Source organism: Pocillopora verrucosa, chromosome 10 (genome assembly GCF_036669915.1).
Source record: "Pocillopora verrucosa isolate sample1 chromosome 10, ASM3666991v2, whole genome shotgun sequence".
Lineage (NCBI taxonomy): Eukaryota > Metazoa > Cnidaria > Anthozoa > Scleractinia > Pocilloporidae > Pocillopora > Pocillopora verrucosa.
Window position 1 is genome coordinate 8,422,778 of NC_089321.1, and position 16,954 is coordinate 8,439,731.

General features: G+C 37.1%; 1 protein-coding gene and 3 non-coding genes across 4 annotated transcripts; 2 read left to right on the top strand and 2 right to left on the bottom strand.

The window, feature by feature from the left end:
- The first annotated feature begins 3,443 nt into the window (after nucleotides 1-3,443).
- LOC131791756 (homeobox protein Hox-B5) lies at nucleotides 3,444-5,245 on the top strand. The gene is made up of 2 exons (XM_059109137.2): nucleotides 3,444-3,900; nucleotides 4,250-5,245. The coding sequence occupies exons 1-2, from the start codon at nucleotides 3,555-3,557 to the stop codon at nucleotides 4,525-4,527; spliced, it is 624 nt and encodes a 207-aa protein (XP_058965120.1). The 5' UTR covers nucleotides 3,444-3,554; the 3' UTR covers nucleotides 4,528-5,245.
- A 7,657-nt stretch (nucleotides 5,246-12,902) lies between these two features.
- On the bottom strand, nucleotides 12,903-12,974 carry Trnae-uuc (transfer RNA glutamic acid (anticodon UUC)). Its single transcript has one exon. It is a non-coding gene; the product is annotated as a tRNA-Glu (tRNA).
- A 433-nt stretch (nucleotides 12,975-13,407) lies between these two features.
- On the bottom strand, nucleotides 13,408-13,479 carry Trnae-uuc (transfer RNA glutamic acid (anticodon UUC)). The gene has a single exon. It is a non-coding gene; the product is annotated as a tRNA-Glu (tRNA).
- A 1,864-nt stretch (nucleotides 13,480-15,343) lies between these two features.
- On the top strand, nucleotides 15,344-15,415 carry Trnae-uuc (transfer RNA glutamic acid (anticodon UUC)). Its single transcript has one exon. It is a non-coding gene; the product is annotated as a tRNA-Glu (tRNA).
- The last annotated feature ends 1,539 nt before the right edge of the window (nucleotides 15,416-16,954 follow it).

Here is a 16,954-nt window from a genome sequence, read left to right on the forward strand (position 1 = left end):
ATTCAGTCTCGGCATCTCCATTCACCAAACCACAGTAGCACGTTGACTCACTGATTTCCTCAAATTTATAAAACTTTTTGACGTCATTGCAAGATAAAAAGTTCGCCAACACGTTTTCAGCGACCATTCATAGGGCGCATATTAAATTTTGGAAGTACAATAATCCGTTATTAGATGACCCATTCACTTTGAAGTCTATTTTTTCCAATGGAATGTCGTCACGCGAACAAGAATTATAGATAGGTGGCTGGGTCTGTTCTCCACTAATAAGTTTATTTTCCTACCATCAGGGCCTCAAGTTCTCTTTATTCACGAAATAAGCTTTGTCATCCAGCAAAATGTCGGTTCATTTCTAAAAATTTCCGGAAAGGAAACGGATAAATTCCCACTTCCTGAAGTATGCAGGCTTACTTTAAATGCTCTAAATTTTCATAGCAGTATCCTATTTCCCTTGAAGATATTTGTACCTTTTCCGTCCACCACAAAAATCTGTTTTTTAAGGTATAAACCGACAAAAGGAAACATGTAGAAAAATAGGAATCTGCCCTTTTTGTATCTGAACAAGAGAGTAAACTGGATAAGCCAGAACTAAAAGTCGATTAGGAAATACTTAGCCGGTTTTACGGAAATGAGGTATTTATAGAGAGTAAAAATAACATGTTTGGAATAGCCATTTTATTCACCTGTGTGAAGATTTAAAACATTAAGGAAATGTAGTAGAGGTTAGTTGGTCAAACAACTTTTGATTTGTTGGCACATGAAATCTTTTATGCTTAAAATTGTCGTACATTTTTTTAAGTTTAAAAGTTTCACATTAGAGTGCGTTCTACCTAGGACTATATTTAACACTTCAAAGGCATTGGTTAATTTATAAATGCTATAGAGACAATGATTGAATGATTTCAATAAGAACTCTTAGACTTTGTGCGCATATTCTCACCAGTTTGAAACTTGTCGAGGTCGGAAACTAGTGTAAAGCACCTGCGTGGCACAGCTGACGATCTGACCGTGGTTTTTTGTTCAAGAATTCATTTGTTATTCAGGATCATCGAAGCTTAGGTTAATTTCATTTGTGACACTATCTAAATTATGTTGAATACATGCCTCTTTTAGTTTTTCCTAAGTCACTGAACTGTGCCTGGCCGCTGTTGTGTTTTTATTCATTAATTAAGCGACTCTTTACATGAATAAAACAATAAATGACTTCAAAACACTTCGAAAACAAGAGTAACACTTTATATAAACGTATGGATGAAACTTCAAAGGAATTATGAACACAAAATGCAGCACATTTGATTTAAAGGGTCAGTATACCATTTGACAGGCGCACGCTGAGCGGGACATAGATCGATTAACAACATGTCCTATGTGATGGAGTGATGCGTAATTTATTAAGCTCTAATGAGACGAAATCATAGAGCGATTAAAGCGATGGCTACCGTTTAGTGCATTTCCGGTGGGACGAAATCTCTGCGTTTTCCAAGCTTGGTTGACTTCGCACAATGCGAATGCTTCCAAAGTTTTCTTGTGGTGAAGACTCACGCGATAAGTAAACAGCCAACCCATTCCATGATCTCAACAAAGTTGTTTTTAATAAACGAGCTCCGTGTTTCAGTCAGGTTTGATGAATGGCTGCGTGGCCAAAACAAAAGACCGACGGGAATTGTTCCCGCTGCGGCCCGTATGAAGTTCTTCCCACCCCCGGCGCCGCAGTGTCCGTGCCTTGAATGCACCCAGGGTACTGTTTGAAAACAGAGAAAACCATAACAGATTACAAAAGGGTCCAGTTGCCTTTGTCGAGCTCTGAGTATCGACTCACAGATTGGAATTGCCAGTATTATCTAACCGAAAAAAACTAAAAGAAAGTGATCACAAAAACAGCTTCGGTACATCCTTTGTTGTCATTTTTTATTTGTATTACGCGAAATAAAAAACAGGTTTTTTTTCTTCGTCGATGTTAAGCTTTCCCCTATCCAGGGTTGTTTTGAAGCTTAGACTTACTATGACTTTCACCTGCAAAGCAGAATTATTATCACTAACACATCCTTTTATTTTTAATCGAAAACCTTCAGTAATTCTCTCGAAGTAGTTCATTTCGATGGATGATGCTCATTGGCTATTTTTCAAATTTTTTTCTACCGCAAGACCATGTCAGTTTGTCGGCGCTACACGCGCTCGACTTTAGTCTCCTTTCTCATTAGTTTTCACACATGATTAACGGCTATTCGCACTATTTCCAGGACATCTAGTCTCCTTAGACGACTAAAATTACCGTCACACTTCTATGGAGTCTCAGAGGAAACGCTCCGTCTTCCCTAAAGCGTTCTTGCTCCTGTCAAAAACTGGAAATTGTTCTGACATCTTACAAGTTTCCAAGCGTCTTTTTTTTGCTTATCATGCAGCCTTTCATGACATTCATCCGTGAAAAAAAGTGAATACGTAAATAAATTTGGCTCTCGTTGTCCAAATTAGCACTGAATTTGTTCAGGAGTTCGATTAATTTATATTACAAACAAGTTGGATTGAGCGCTCATTGAATTAAGGTGTCACTTGAAAATGAACATGCAAGCAAGTTTATTGATTTATGAATTGCGCGCCAGGTTCGGAGTAAATGTCGCGGTCTTCTTTCTTCGATCGCAAGTTAATAAAGGTGCTGTTTGAATAGCTGAACTGAGTTTAGATCCATATCTCCTTTTAATAACACTCATTAATTATAACTTTGGACCAAAAGAAAACTTTTTTTGTTTTGTTTTGCAGCTTTCATTCGCACGCGTCATTTCAGAGCATGCATTTTTTGGTTTCCGATTGTGGGTTAGTGGGGATCTTTTATCATCCATACACACGACTCTTGTTAACAACCAGCTGTGACAACTGGAACCTCTCTAAGAGACACAACGATTAGTTACAGATATTTTAAGCCTTTCTGTCCTGTACAAAAATATGTTTATTTCCATATAGCGGTCTTTTTTAGGGGGGTTGTAAGATTGGGAAGCTGCATAAATAATGCATTGAAGATGTTCCTCTCTCTCATTGAGTAGCACCATGAATTGCCAAAAATGCAGATGATATGCCATGTTTTTTGAAATTATGATGTGCCAAAAATTTACCTTTCTTGTCAGACCTTGTGTGCTCAGCGGGGCCACCCGTCCGAAATTTTTGCGAAACGAGAATCAACATTTATTGCGATATGAATGAGATAAGAAATTTGTTATAATAAATTTCATTAAACTCGAATATTCCGTTTTTGTTTTCCACGCCCTTATAATTTATCTACGAAGAGATTATATGAAGGCTTTTAATTAAATTTATCACCCATTTGTGTCAACTCTTTCGGTCTTTTGCACGCGCAGCATCGACGGCGCCAGCAGTTTACCAAGTCAGCATAGCGATGACGTCACATATTTGTTAAGGAGCCAATCATGTAATTAATCTGGCTATCTAATTACAGCACTAAATTATGACCACAGCGAGAGCGAATATTGCTCTCGCCAGACTGGTGCCCTAGTCATTTCTACTTTGAGTTACTCGTTTGAGCACAACGGCGCGAGCGTACTATGGACTGCTTTTACCAAGCAAATCAGAGAGTTCGACCACCTCCTTACTTCAACACTTCACCGGTTATGTATGGATATGGTGTTCCTTCTTACTATTCCCCGCCGTTTTTCCCGCTAAATCGTAACTCTCAGGTCCACAGGCCGCCGGTAATATCTGCAAGCCCTCCTCTAAGCATTCCAAACCCAATGACAAACTCAGAAAGCAGTACCAGTCCTGTTTCGGTCGGCTCTCAAACTCCTCCAGAATCACCCAGCGAAACTTCTACAGACACGCACGAATCCACTGAACATAACGATGATGTTTGCCAATCAGCCAAAGATGCCAGCGAATCAGAAGACAAAACAGGTGAGCAAACGGAAGATTTAGTTGTTAAAAAGACGATGAGTCAAGTTCAGCCGGCATCTAAGTAGATAAGTTTCAGGAAACGTTTAATTGTATACTTGAAGTTTGAACGAATTTGATAGTGCAATCGTTTCAATTACTTACGGGTCAACTTGAATGGAAAATAGAATAAATCAAAGGTGAAATAATATTTAAAACCCTTGGCATCAGTCTTGCATGCAAATCAAAAGGTAACTCTGATATTTAAATTCATTATATTTAAGTTCAGTATTACAATCTATTTGAATTAAACAATTTTTCTTCATATGCGAGAACATGTTTTCATGGAATTCAACTTTGTTCAAATATTTAGACGGTGAAGACGAGAGAGATGTACCATGGCATTATAAACAACCTTTCAAGCATCGCCGACGAGTGGCATACAAGAGAAACCAAATTCTGGAATTAGAAAAAGAATTTCACTTCACGAGGTATCTTACGAAAGAGAGACGTTCAGAAATGGCCACGATGTTGCAGCTCTCTGAACGACAAATCAAAATTTGGTTCCAAAATCGGCGTATGAAATGGAAAAAGGACAACAAACCCGTGATTCCAACAAGTAGAGGAATGCGGCGAGGATGTACAAGATAGGCGAGATACACCCGTTCAGAGATAATCAATTATAATTTGTTGTAATCCTCTTTTTAGCAGACTTGAAGGTGTATAAAAATTTTCTCTTCCTTTGCGTCGGACGAATGGAGCGTTAGACAGCCATCGAAGTGTTACAAATTACGGCGAAAGGTTTATTCCGCTACATTTGCAATTTGAACTCTTTCTTTGTCTGCGCATAACATAACCTCGACTTTCGTCACAAGTTCTTTACGATCAAACAAGCACTGAAAGATTGTGAAGTTGTAAATAATTGTAAAACATGAAAACTCGTTCAGGAATTGAGTCAGACAGCAACGGGTTACAAATGAGGTGTTAAGCCGATTCGTCTAAACAGAGACACGAAGGCACTTCCACTGCGTCACTTTGAACGTTTTGTTTCTCGCCAACGAACTTCTCCACTTTACGAATCTTCAAAGAATATTCAGCCTAGTTTACGCTTCTTACTTACTTGTTTTTATCTTTACTCAATATCAATCTCGTTCGTCGTTTTATCGAATGCCGCTGTGCGAGGCGGCATTTTAGTCAAAGAAATTTGTGTTAAATTTCTTATGCACTTCTCTTTAGTAGGATTAAAATCTCCGGTGGTTAAAAACGCTGTTCAAACGCAAAACTCCATTTATCGAGATTTCTTTCACTTGTAAGTATATATTTAAAAGGTTTTGTGAAAAAGCGTTTTCATTGTCACAATAAATTTATAGTTACCAAAGTCTGGACTCAGTAGTATATTTTACTTGCACCGCCGAGTTTGTGCTAAACTGTACTCGAGTGTAACAATGATTAGAGCTTCCTGTTTGCAAGGCGTTCTTTAAACTGGGCAAATATAAATGTGGTACTGATGAAATTCACTCTCTTGCTGAGCGCCTTATGGCCATCTCTTTGTACCTAGACGGCAAAATACAATAGACTCTTCCGCTCTTAGTACATGGCAAAAAGTGCCTCTACACGAAAATGGTTTCTCTTTTGTCACAAAGACAACTGCGTAAGTATGACTTAAGTCTGTTAAGATAATGAATTTATTTCATCAGTAAGGGAATAAAAAATCATCTCCTTGACTACATTTTTTCAAATAAATAACTGTGGAAAAGACATTCGAGCGTTTGTTCGTGATTATCATTAGCGGTGTTTTGATGAAGCCATGTTCAAGGGTCACTGAGTGGTAAAGACATTGTGAAGTTATATGTTTGATTAAGCAAATTATTTAATAAAAACAATTAATACAACGACACATTCATGCCTGCGAGGCAAAACGAGAAATTTGCATGATTAAGATCGATAGAGATCAAGGGTTTTTCTTTAAACAAACTTCCGACAATAAGAGCCACAATTCTTCTTCGCCACAGAGTTGGAGGGTTTGTGTTTTATCATCAACCAACTGCTACTTATTTTTGCAAGATATTTTTAACTTTAGCCGCCTTTTTACCATTATTTCTGAAGCAAAACAACCTTTTGTTCTTTGATAAATAACATCTGTATAGTTTGATTGTTTTAGACCAAGCAGATATATTCTTTGTTTAGTAAATCGCGTCAGCCTTTAGTGAAAACGACAGCATACTTTCGTTCAAAACAAAAATCATTTCACCCCACCACAAATTACAAGTGACACTTTGAATATCATCTTTTACTTGATAGAGTAACGCTGTATTATGTCCTATCTGAAATCTTTAGAGAATGGGCTACTCGTTGTTCGTAAGCAAGTATTCTTAAAGTGGTATTTGAAACGTGCGCTTGAGGTATAATCAATGCCTTCATTGTTTTCTTTCATCTAAAAGAGCCGATCAAAATCTCGGTTCAGCTGCGCAGAGTTTTGTATTAAAAAGTCTTAATTCAATTGTTTCTTAGTTCGAGAGAAAAACCTTTTTTTTTTTGCTGAGTCGATAATGACCGAAGTTTGGATTATCCACCGCTTTCCATGCTCTTTTAGACGGTTTGACTAACAGCAATCATTCGCTTATTAAACATCTCAGACCTCTAAGATTCGTAAGAATGTGTCAACGAGGGAATCGATTTATATAGTTTCCCCTCAATTCCTACTGTGCAAAAACTATGCAACAAATGAGAATACAAATATATGAAATTTTGTCTGTGTTTCGTGAAGAGCCTATTGTACAGTTCTCTTTCATGCATGGGGATGCTTCGTGTACAATGTTTTGTTTTCCAGATGCGGTAACATTCAACGGCAGTGCTAACTCAGTAGCTCCCGCATAACAGAATATTCAGTTTCTTTGCTATTGAAACCGATTAGCAGCTCCTTTAACAAGCGTAATTGCCCGTAAACAAAATCTCTACCGAGGTGTGAAAAATGTCAGCCTCGCTAAAGAGGTTGATCTCTAACAGCAGACATAATCCCGAGTTCATTTGCCGATTCGTACACCGAATGTCCTTTTTGTGGTTGAATATGTTAGTAACTGACACATTTAAGAGTTTTTTCGGCTAAAGGTAAATTTTCCCGAGCACCTTTGACTAATACAATTAGGGATTTTTTTTTTCTCGATCGGGACATTTTCCCCAGGGTATCAGTGTACATAGTTGTCCTCGATTTCCGATTTCATATGACAGCGTAAAAACCTTCAGTGCATCCAAACTGATGAGTTAAATGTTACAACCTTCTACAACTCTGTAAAAGCAGCAAAACCTATCGTGCTTCCAACAGAGTCGAGAAAATCTTCATAACTGAACAAACAAGGTGAATACGGAGTACGCATCAACAATTTGCTTACAGCATTCGCATTTGTTCGCGAAAAGATCGCCCTGTGTACCGCTGCGAAATGTTTAATTATTTTTCACACTTTGGCCGTGTAATCTCTAATTTACTTTCATTGCACTGAAGAGGAAGACATGACATTAAATAAACTATTTTAATCAGTTCCGTGAGTTTCTCATTCCCTGTTGCAGACTGAAATGGTGGCCAGTTCTTTCTCGGTGTGATTTCACGAACGATTGTGTTCTAAATGTACACCGTCAAACCGCAATCATGCAGCAGATTGTTCTAAGCATTAAAATATAGCAGTATTCAGGATTAAAATAATTAAGCTTAATTTGAGTTATAAAAAAAAAAGAGGTCTGTGCAGGTGTGATAAAATATTCTCTACCCGATCAAAAATCAATCACTCGCAAGAAAAAAAACCTTTGGGATGGCACGCCCAGTATGACAGTCGAATGTCGAAGGATTAACAACCAAAGGAGTTTTGAAAGTTATGAGTGATACCGCTAACACTTATATTACAGGCAACCAAATCGATGCCAGTTTTACCTTTGATAACTATAAAGTAATGTTACCTTGATAGCTTTTTCCTCTTTTCACATTATAGAGTTTCGTCATTAAATTGTCTTCACCAAGGGAAGATGAGAAAAAGCTGTGAATACACCAACCGCATGCGAAAATAGCGAGGGGTTGTGCTGTATCACGTACCAAGATGCGAAGAAATACTCGTATAAGTTTCACTTCCTACTGCGTGTTTTATTCATAGGTTTAACCCTTAAAGTACTTTGAAGTCAAAACCATATTTTACGTCGACTAAACGTCACAGTTTTTGACCCAGAGACAAATACTTCACATTGAGAACTGACTGTGTTGCGCCTGACTGTCAATCCATTATTAAATTTCATAAATCGGTTTTTTATATCACGAAATGGATTTACCTCCAAAACGGAAAGATTTGTGCAAATTTTCCCTTTGAATATGTGCAATCCTATATTGGACCTTAAGGTAAACCATGTAGTGCTGTAATAAACAACCACCGCAGCATGATTAGCCATGCCTAAAAGTTTTCGCCTCGTGATTTCAAAAGTCTTTGTACTATTGAAATTGTACCCAAAAAATAGGAATCGCAGTAGTATCGATGTTTTTAAACTTTTAAAAATGTGTTTTAGATTTATTTTTGCAACAATATTTTCAATCTTTTTTTAAAAATTTTTTTTCGACGTAGCTTGGATCTTTCGTGAGAAACACCGCCCCAGGTTTCAGGTTTGTTCGGAGCCGATAAAAACCAAAATCTCTTTAGGAAAGGACATGAAACAGAGATATGAAGTAGAGTCAAACATAGCAGTTAAATGATAAATCATTCATGGGACAGTTTGCTTCCTTGGTGATTCAATGTCAATCAATACTGGTTTCGTATTTTGTTAAAAAATAGCAATAATTTCTAAACTGTTTCTTTTTCTATTTTGGGGCCAGATGTCTAATCGCGGAAAAGGGCGTTTTTTCGAAATTTTCTCACAGATGCTATGAGCTTAAGTCATTTTATTTCTAAAGGAAAGGTTTTAGTGGCTTGGATTCGTTCAACATTCTTTGGTAAAATGATATTTATCTAAGTATTTACTTTCCAGTGTTGTAAGTAGCATATAAGGTATTGCGTGTGACGCGCATGTCATCTCAAAGTAATTCGCTTGATTTATGATTTTACTTGGCCCGAAACCTGTCTCTACGTGGGAGTAGACTAAAAGTCTCCCATGCATGTATGCTTTTCATATTATTCTGGCGTAACTCGCCGTGAAAAAACTACTTGTGAAGCACGATAAGTGGATCTTTTGAAAATTACCGAAGTGAAAAACATGACCGTTTTCTAACAAGGTGTAAAAAGAGGCGCGTGCATTCAACAGCTTTCGAACGGTTGTTTATGAAATGAAAGGTGTCAGGAGACACGTCTTCTTAACAGGTAATTCTTCATCTACACACATTTCCATGATGACTGCTTCGGCTAATTATACAGTTAGTTGTCGTGGTAATTATCTTCGGTGGTAAACCGTGGTCTAAGACACTTCTGTTGGATAATAGAGTGTCGGTAAAATCTTCTAATTTAATTATTTTTCCGATCACTTAATGTTCCTTTAAGATTTATAGTGATATACAAATTGTTCTGGAGAGATGTTCAATTTGATGGACTAGGCTTGATATAGCAACCCAGTGGGTCTTTGTTTCTTCAACTGTCTTTGTCTAAAAGCCCCATTGTTGATCCAGCCTAAGACTATGGATGAGAACTCACCTCATTGTCTTTCAGCAGCCCATATACTCCCATTCTTTCAACTTAACCCTCAAACCTTTGCATCGTAGAGGCTTCAAAATTGATTTGTTTAACATTATTTGAAAGCATACTAGCTGGTCATAAACGAGATCGAAAGAGCAACTTTGTCGGTTGCAACTGGATGAAACTTTACATGTATTCTAAGATTCGTGTATTTTGTATCATTCGTACTCCACGTCTCGGTCCGATTTTAATTCTTAATAATTTTTCTACCAAGATCAGGTAGAGAGCAACTCTATTGGGTAGACGAACGTTTCATATTTTTCGCTAATAATATCATGCATGTCCTGAAGACACGCTCCATATGTGGGAACTGTATGTTTAAGTTGGATTAAAATGAAATATCTTTATTGGAATGAAACAGAAATGAAAGGATGGTATTAGACTTCAATCTTAGACTGACCGTTATAAATTCTCATCAAGAAAACTGCAAGCAAAAAATACATCTTGAGTATCTGTCAAAACATGTAAATTTTGAGGATTGTGCTGAAAACAACATCCCGTGATAACAATACATTCTTTCTGTGATAATTGTTAGAAAGCATCATCAAGAGGGGTTTTCCGCTTAAGTCGAACAGCTGATGAAAAAAAAGAAAATCGTCAGAGAAAGTTTTAGTTATGCATGAACAGTTACGCAGAGAAATCTATTTCCCTTTTAATCAAGGTAGTAGAACTATTTAGCGGCGAGAGTGAAAGGTGCAGATTTGCCTAAACAATTTCACTGAGGGGCCCAGGATTGAATTACAGCTTTCCTGGAGGCCAAAGCATACCTGACAAAAATTTTTATTGGCATGAATTCAATAGGCTAGCTTTACCTCCGAAACCCAATACAAGCGAAATATGAAACACCAAATTTGCAGCTTTAAACAGCAAAACCATCAACTGTACAGCCATAATTTGTGTCACAACTCTGAAGAGAGTGTTCACCAGAATCATCAAAAGCTTCAAGGTTTACTTTTAGATGTGTACCAACTCAAACCTCGAGACTTGTCGGGCAAATGATATTAGTGGGAAATGTTGATGTAAGGTCTTCACGTTTTGCAAGCTGGACATAAAAATGGCGAGAACCGCATCCTATAGGGTGCTTGTGTAAGTGCTCTACCGAACAAAGTTCAATCATAAAAGAGATCAGCACATCAAATTAGAGAATGTCACACTGACTTTAATTTCAAAGTTTATGACAATTCAAAATTTCGATTCAATCGTTGTGGGTATCCCAAAATTTTCTTCCTTTCGTATCAAACGTCTGCTATATCAGCGACAAAAATTACAGACTTCCAAGTTTAAATAAGTGAAGTCCTAACAATATTTATTGGTGAAATCTTTTTAATTGTTTAAATCTTATTTTTTCCTTTTAAGGTTTTATATGAGCGAAATAATGGAAGCCTGTAGAGAAAGAGATTTGAATGAGGGGAAAGTTGACACTCTTTCAACTGGGAAGTAAGGTAAGAAAACAAGCACCCATTAAATCACAGATGCCAATATTTCTATGAAAAATATTGCATCTGCCGCGAGCATGAAACAAAGAGGAAAATCTTATTGTACTATTTTTATCTATGACACACGTCCTGTATTCTGTTGGGATAGGCAATGTCTGAAGCCCTGTGCGTAAAAAGCCTAGCAAAGATTGTATGTATGTATCTTTCTTTATTCGAAGACCGAGTTCAAAATTTATCATCTTTCCCGTTTTGTTTTCCTTGGCTCTCTCTCACATCGAATTCAAATGCTCAGCCAATTCGTAAAATTCTTTGGCGGACCAAGAAAAATAGAGTAACATATGCCTCACCCTTTGGACTTTTTACCATAATATTTTATTGAGTAGTTTTGGGTATGAAACTGAATATCTGTATAAGAAAATGAACGATAGAAAACTTGCAGTTATTGCAAAAAAATCGGCACACCTCGATCTTCACTTTTTTTCCTTTACACTAACGTCAGTACACATTTCAACTAAATACTCATCTGCTAGCTTAAGGATGTTCCGACGTGTTCTATCAGTATCTGTTCGATTGACGATCGGGAGCGTATTTTGAAATGAGGTCTTCCACTGCAATCATCAGTAGTCTAGGTTATTAGAGCGACTGTCGATAGACATTATCCGCGGTGTGAAATGCAGAAGGTAAAGAAGAAAGCCGTATGACCAAAAGCAGAGCTTAATTTGGATTAAAGTTTCGTCAGTTGTTGACTAACACCTTCTTTTTTCGTTTGGTCTTATGTAGGAAGTTCCTATGTAAAAGAGTAGCATGGTATTTAGAATTATTTCAGAGCAAAGTAGAACCGCTTTTTTGAGACCATATGTAATTTATACAAACGATTTGTGTCAGCGTTTATTTTTTGAGGACATCGTTCAGCAGTCGTATTGTTAAGACTGAAAAAAACGTTCATTGAGTTATAAACCCACTGATTGGTATTACTCGAGGCCTCTTGATCGCTTAAAAAAAGACAGAAATTTCCCTTCCTTGTTATCGTAAAAATAAAGCAAAAAATCTAACCAGTTGTAGTAAGTTCAAACGCTGTTTATTTTTTGCATCACACGGCCAGTCTTCTCCTCTATAATAATTAGGAAATTACATCATTTTGCAGCAAATCTTCTAAATTTTTAAACCCCTTAACCAAATTAGAGGCAAAAATATTCTTAAATGTGAATTATTTCGTATTAGGATAACATTGGAAACGTCTTAAAATAGTCCAGAAGTACCCTGTTATGTTTACGAGTCACCTAAAACAAAGAAAATAAAGAAGTCAGAACATACGAGTCTAGTAGAATAACTTTGACCAAACAAAGGAGGAGTCCACAGGCCCTCCCACCCGAAGTCTCAGTAAGGTAATATGAAAGGGCGTTCCTTGTTGGGTTCCCTGCAAAACCCGCACGAGTTTAGGGAATGCGTCATGGCGTCTATGGGTCCGCGCAAGCTCGGCACCGTATTTCCTGATCACTGCAAATACCGTAGATATCTTCCATGCTGTGCTGTGTCAGTGATATTCATATCGTCGACTTAATGAAACGTGAGTCGTTGTCAGGCTTTCTGCGCCTATTTAACTCGTTAGGTCTGGAAACGAGGGTGATAATACCACGTGACGACTTCAGTTACTCATAGATTGCACTCTAGGTAATAACCATAAGTCTAGCAATCTTCAATTTCTATCAGACGCTACAAAAAAGTGGCCATGGTACTACTGTGATAATTTTGTTCTTCTCATACCGTTTGCAAAGAGTTATTTCATTCTTCGTTCTCCATGGCAGCACCATCCAGCTTCCTTCAATAGTGCATCAAGAGTAGAATTTATATGAAGAAAATTATTTTTGTCGGAAAATCGAAGCAAAATGAACAGTTCCCATACCGGGAGTCGAACCCGGGCCGCCTGGGTGAAAACCAGGAATCCTAACCGCTAGACCATATGGGAAATTATACCAAGAAGGATTCAAATAATTATCAGTATAATTGGCCAGTCGGGTGGAGGCGAATACATGGAAGAGTGATTGCATTCTGGAAATTAAACTGTCCCGGTTGCAGGACTTTGTCCTCCACCTGCCAAACTAAAATAGGGTCACCAAGTTGGAAATACAGAGCCTTAATACCTCCATCGAAAATGTACTCAGTGATGGAAGTTTTTTACAAGTTCATTACCGTGCACCAATAAACTGCATTTTCTAAATGAAAAAGTAGCAAACGGTCAAATAAGTCATAAAAATTTATAATTTTCTTAAATTATACCAATTAATACAAAGAAGCTTTTTCATCGAGTAATTTGTTCTTCTGATCGGGACCATCAGCTTGCTTGAACCATTGAGATGTTTATGTAGAATTGTAAACTAAAAAGAATAGTTTTCATACTGTTCCCACACCGGGAATTGAACCCGGGCCGCCTGGGTGAAAACCAGGAATCCTAACCACTAGACCATATGGGATTAAGTGATACACCACGCTAACAAAATCAATATTATTTCCTATGTGGTAGGAGCCACCACCCCGCTCCATGGATCATTTTTGGGAAAATTCGCCATGGGTCGTGACTCGCATAAGGTCTTCTGGGTAGGAGCTCTAGTTGACACCCAGTCAGCCCGATATGGGAAACGCCCTAAAGTAGTTTCAATTCAATTTTCTTTTCCCTGCCTATTTTTGTGTTGAGATTTAAGTGTATATCAAATCACAAACTTTAAACTTCTGTTTTTGCTTTTATTCAAACTTCCAAAACTTAAAGGACGAGAAGGACTCAGGTTCCTTTTTGACACCTAAGGCAGCCCATGCCAAATTTTCAGTCTTACTCAAGATGAGACAAATTGAACGAATGTTCAAATTATATATATTGTGAATCTTATGTCCAAAAAGATTTAATGAAAGGTTTGTGGGAGCAGAAAAGGCGTGGAGTGGAGAGGTTACGCACACATAGCAAGTTAATGACTCGTTGGTTTTGATTCTCGCGCAGAGTTCTTCGTTAGTTTTCTTCGGTTATGACAAACCACTTCTTTTTGAATTGGAAACTGAGAAGACGAGAATATTATTATCTTATATGGTGAATGTAAAATCTTTTTTAAATAATATACTATTATACTTACCGCTGACCGCTACTTTTACCACCCTCTCGCCATTCCCTCGTTTTACTGTTGGCACGACTTCATATGGTCTGGCGGTTAGGATTTCTGGTTTTCACTCAGTCGACCCAGGTTCCACTCACGGTGAAAGAAGTAATTTTTTTTTTGCAAAATACATACAATGTATCTATAGACAATTTTTTTAAAAGTAAGCAAGGAACTGAACTGATTTTCCCATTCATTTACTGATGGAAACTCTCGTTATCGGAAGATTGCTGAGAATTAAGTCAATTTCATCAAATTTAATTCAATCTTCTTCTTTCGTATGCAAGTAAAAAAAAACGCAACTCGGGTCCTGTATAAAATGACGATTGACCTAGTGACGTGCTCATTCTCCTCTTTAAGTGGAGATAACATTCATTTGGAGATAAAAGGATATTTTAAGAGAGAATGGTCATAAAGTTGATCGAGCTATTAAAGGTTGTAAGGTTCAGGGCAAGTCGTACTTAACTATTTACAATCCTCTTGATGTATGTAAACTTTATTTTTGATTTGACCTCGTCTGGAGCCAAGTTGAGTGTAATGTCTGGATCAACCTCATTTGAACCTTTTAACTGGCTCCTAATCTGACTCAGAAGTGGGGAGGCCTGGGTCTACAGGGAACATTTTTATTAATAAGTGTCTAGATTTCTAGTCTAAAATGGAGATGTCTGAGCCTGATACTCAAGATTTTCCTGAAGCAATGGCAAGTATTGTAGGTTTAGAATCCAATTTATAGTGCTATAATCTGAAAAGTAAACAGCTGAAAAAAAATTTCCGAGCTTGAAAATAATTGACATTTTGGAGAAAAAGACCTTTTTGTAAGAAGACTAAAAGAAGACCTTTCTACGCCGGGATTCAAACCCAGGCCATCTGTTCGTAAGCCAATTATCCTTATAGTTTTACCAAATGAAATGCTTGGGAGTTTGTGATTGATAGTCTGTATGGCGACTGGATAAACTGATGATATTCATTCGGCTATGGTATTGTTTGCTCCTCCAACCGATAAAATTTTAATATAATCATAGACAAAAAGGTGTTCCAAGTCTGCTGAGCTATAATCGTAATTTTCTATTCTGAATTAATAAATTAACACCCAAAAGATTGAGCTAACAAGTAACATAACTGATCTCCAAAGAAATCAAATGTTTCATCAGAAGTAAGAGGACAGCAGCGGAAATTACTCAGGGCCTTTATCGTATCCCATATGGTCTAGCGGTTAGGATTCCTGGCTTTCACCCAGGCGGCCCGGGTTCGACTCCCGGTATGGGAACAGTGTAAGGTGTTGCCGGTGTGATCATTTCAAATAAGGAAATTTTTCGGCACGAATTAGTTCAATTTTTTCATGCTCTTAATTAAAAGTCATAATGATCTTCAGACAAAACCAAGCGAAGCTTTTTCCCTGCTATCGTGTGTCTTTTTAAAAAAATCATATTTTCAAGAAAAATAGTCAATACCCTTTGACCGTTTTTTAATGTTTATTCATTATAAGAAAGGAACAAAATAAACGACGAAATGATATACATATGAATGGATAGGTGAATTAAAAGATAAATTTTTATATGATAGCAGTCACATCTAGTATGATCACAAAGAAAAGTTCCCTTTAGCTACCAGATTTAGTGATGGATAGTTCTGACCCAACTCCAGTGGAAACTATCAATTTTGCATGCATACTATTTTCATTGTAAGTTTCTGGACATGAAAGCTAAATTATTTGAAATCACTTTAATAAACGAAAGAATAAAAGCTTTTTATATTCTTGACTGAAAAAAACCGATCTCGAGTTTCGATCCCTTCCAAAGGATCCGGAATCGATCCTGTGTGTAATCTGTCTTGGAAACCTTAGCCAAGTGTTTGTTGCTGAGGTCAGTTTTAATGTGCGAAAATCAGATTCAAGCTTTCAGGATGTCAAGTGATGCAAAAGGGTTACTCTCTCAAACTGCAATTTTCAAGGTGGAGTGAAAAAAAATGATGTCTTCGTGAATTCAAATTTACAGTCACGATTAATTAAATTTTCTCGTAGTTTTGAAATCTGCATGACTTAGCGAATGTGTCTTTCTTACTTCAAAATTTTTAGATTCTAAAGTGAATTACATAATTTTTGCTAAAAAAAATACAAAGAAGCCTTAAAGATTTCAATTCAAGCATTTTTATTTTTGTCTATGTTTATGTTATTTCTCGAAATCCCTACGCGCCACCAAAGATTTCTTTTCCTCACCTTGGTTTTGTGTAATAATCTTGGATCAAATAACTTTTTTCCGGAAACACATGAATTGGATTTCTAATTCCAAACCATTTTGTGGGAATGCACTTCAAAGAATAACAACAACAAAAAAATACTTATTAATCTTAAGCATGTGGTTATCAAAAATAGAGAGGATATACGTAACACCTTGTTAGATTTGGGTGTGCGGACAGCAGGAAACAAAGAACACTTTATTGAGCGATATTAGTTTAAAATTACCTTTTCTTGCAAGAACCAGTTACTCGATTCACGAAACTTCTATAGAAATAGACTCGTCATTGAAACTTTTCTAGATGAGCGTTGAAATCAGCCTGAACGCTTTTCATCGACTGTTGCAATTTGTAAACTGTCGACTCAGTGTACGATGAAATACATGTTAATTGAGAGGACAAGTAATTCCATTCTTTCCGTTCTCGGTGCCGACACTAATTAAAAGCAAGTAATTGCTGCCCAGACTATTCAAAGCCTGCACAATAAGATTTTTAAACCAAAAAAGCTTTACTCGGTAATTTGGAACTCTCAGTTTTTTTTTTTTTATCTCAGTGCACAAACTGGTTAGCATTT

Bases quoted from the DNA above. Each gene is read 5' to 3' on its own strand.
- LOC131791756 (XM_059109137.2), top strand. From the start codon at position 3,555: ATGGACTGCTTTTACCAAGCAAATCAGAGAGTTCGACCACCTCCTTAC. The intron at 3,901-4,249 runs GTGAGCAAACGG...TCAAATATTTAG, and splicing joins CGAATCAGAAGACAAAACAG to ACGGTGAAGACGAGAGAGAT.